This window comes from Pterocles gutturalis, unplaced genomic scaffold (genome assembly GCF_000699245.1).
Source record: "Pterocles gutturalis isolate BGI_N339 unplaced genomic scaffold, ASM69924v1 scaffold31901, whole genome shotgun sequence".
Lineage (NCBI taxonomy): Eukaryota > Metazoa > Chordata > Aves > Pterocliformes > Pteroclidae > Pterocles > Pterocles gutturalis.
Window position 1 is genome coordinate 494 of NW_010104023.1, and position 1,033 is coordinate 1,526.

General features: G+C 64.3%; 1 protein-coding gene across 1 annotated transcript; it reads left to right on the forward strand.

Annotated features, from left to right (window-relative positions):
* Positions 1 to 154: 154 nt before the first annotated feature.
* LOC104471551 (ras-specific guanine nucleotide-releasing factor 1-like) lies at positions 155 to 934 on the forward strand (the record flags this gene model as incomplete). The annotated part of the gene is made up of 2 exons (XM_010086927.1): positions 155 to 408; positions 806 to 934. Coding segments are annotated over 2 exons (383 nt in total), but the record flags the coding sequence as incomplete, so codon positions are not given.
* Between the last annotated feature and the right edge of the window lie 99 nt (positions 935 to 1,033).

Sequence of the window (1,033 nt, forward strand, 5' to 3'; positions counted from 1 at the left end):
CAGTTCAGGGAGTTTGTGTTGGTTTGCCGGGTGGACTCGGAGCAGCATCGGCTGCACACCCCAGCACGGAGCCGGGGACACCTCTCTGCGGAACTGCAGGGCACCCACCAGCTCATCATCCCGGCCACTAACATCGCCGCTGCTGCCTGGGCAGGTGCAGAGCTTCCTGCGGGGCTGGCTGTGCCGGAGGAAGTGGAAGACCATCATCCAGGACTACATCAGGTCCCCCCACGCCGACAGCATGCGCAAGAGGAACCAGGTGGTCTTCAGCATGCTGGAGGCGGAGGCCGAGTATGTCCAGCAGATCCACATCCTCGTCAACAACTTCCTGCGCCCGCTGCGCATGGCGGCCAGCTCCAAGAAGCCGCCCATCACGCATGACGATGTCAGCAGCATTTTCCTCAACAGGTCAGCGCATCCCGGCTCCCGGGGCTCCGTAGCTCCCCACCGGGGCTGGCAGCCTGCGGGTGGGCATTGATGTCCCCCATTGGTGTCCCCAGGATGGGTGCTGGGGGGGTCCCAGGAAGCCCACAGCCTGGCCCCCACGCCCTGGCCGGATGGTCACCATCCCCGTGGGTCACCTGCACGAGCAGCCACTGTGGGCTGGGCAGTGGCACGAGGAGGTGCCACAGGGGTGATGCTCCGGGGATGCTGTAGCAGGGCGGGGCGGGGACACCCCTGCACCCCACATTGTCCAGCCACCTCCCCAGGCTCCCCTGTCCCTCCCCAGGCTGGTGGTTTCCTTTCATTATTCATTATTTGCCATGCGTTGATTTGCTCTTCCACCCCCCGCTTTCTCTTCCAGCGAAACAATCATGTTCTTGCACCAGATCTTCTACCAAGGCCTGAAGGCACGGATCTCCAGCTGGCCCACGCTGGTGCTGGGTGAGTGGGTGCTGCTGCTCCCCCCGTCCCCTGCCTGCTCACCGGCAGAGTGGAGCAAAAACCCAGAGAAACCCAGTCTGCGGGCGGGGAAGGGGGGGCTGGACCACGCGCAGCAGAGCCCATGCTGCAGAGCATTGCTGTGTCCCGT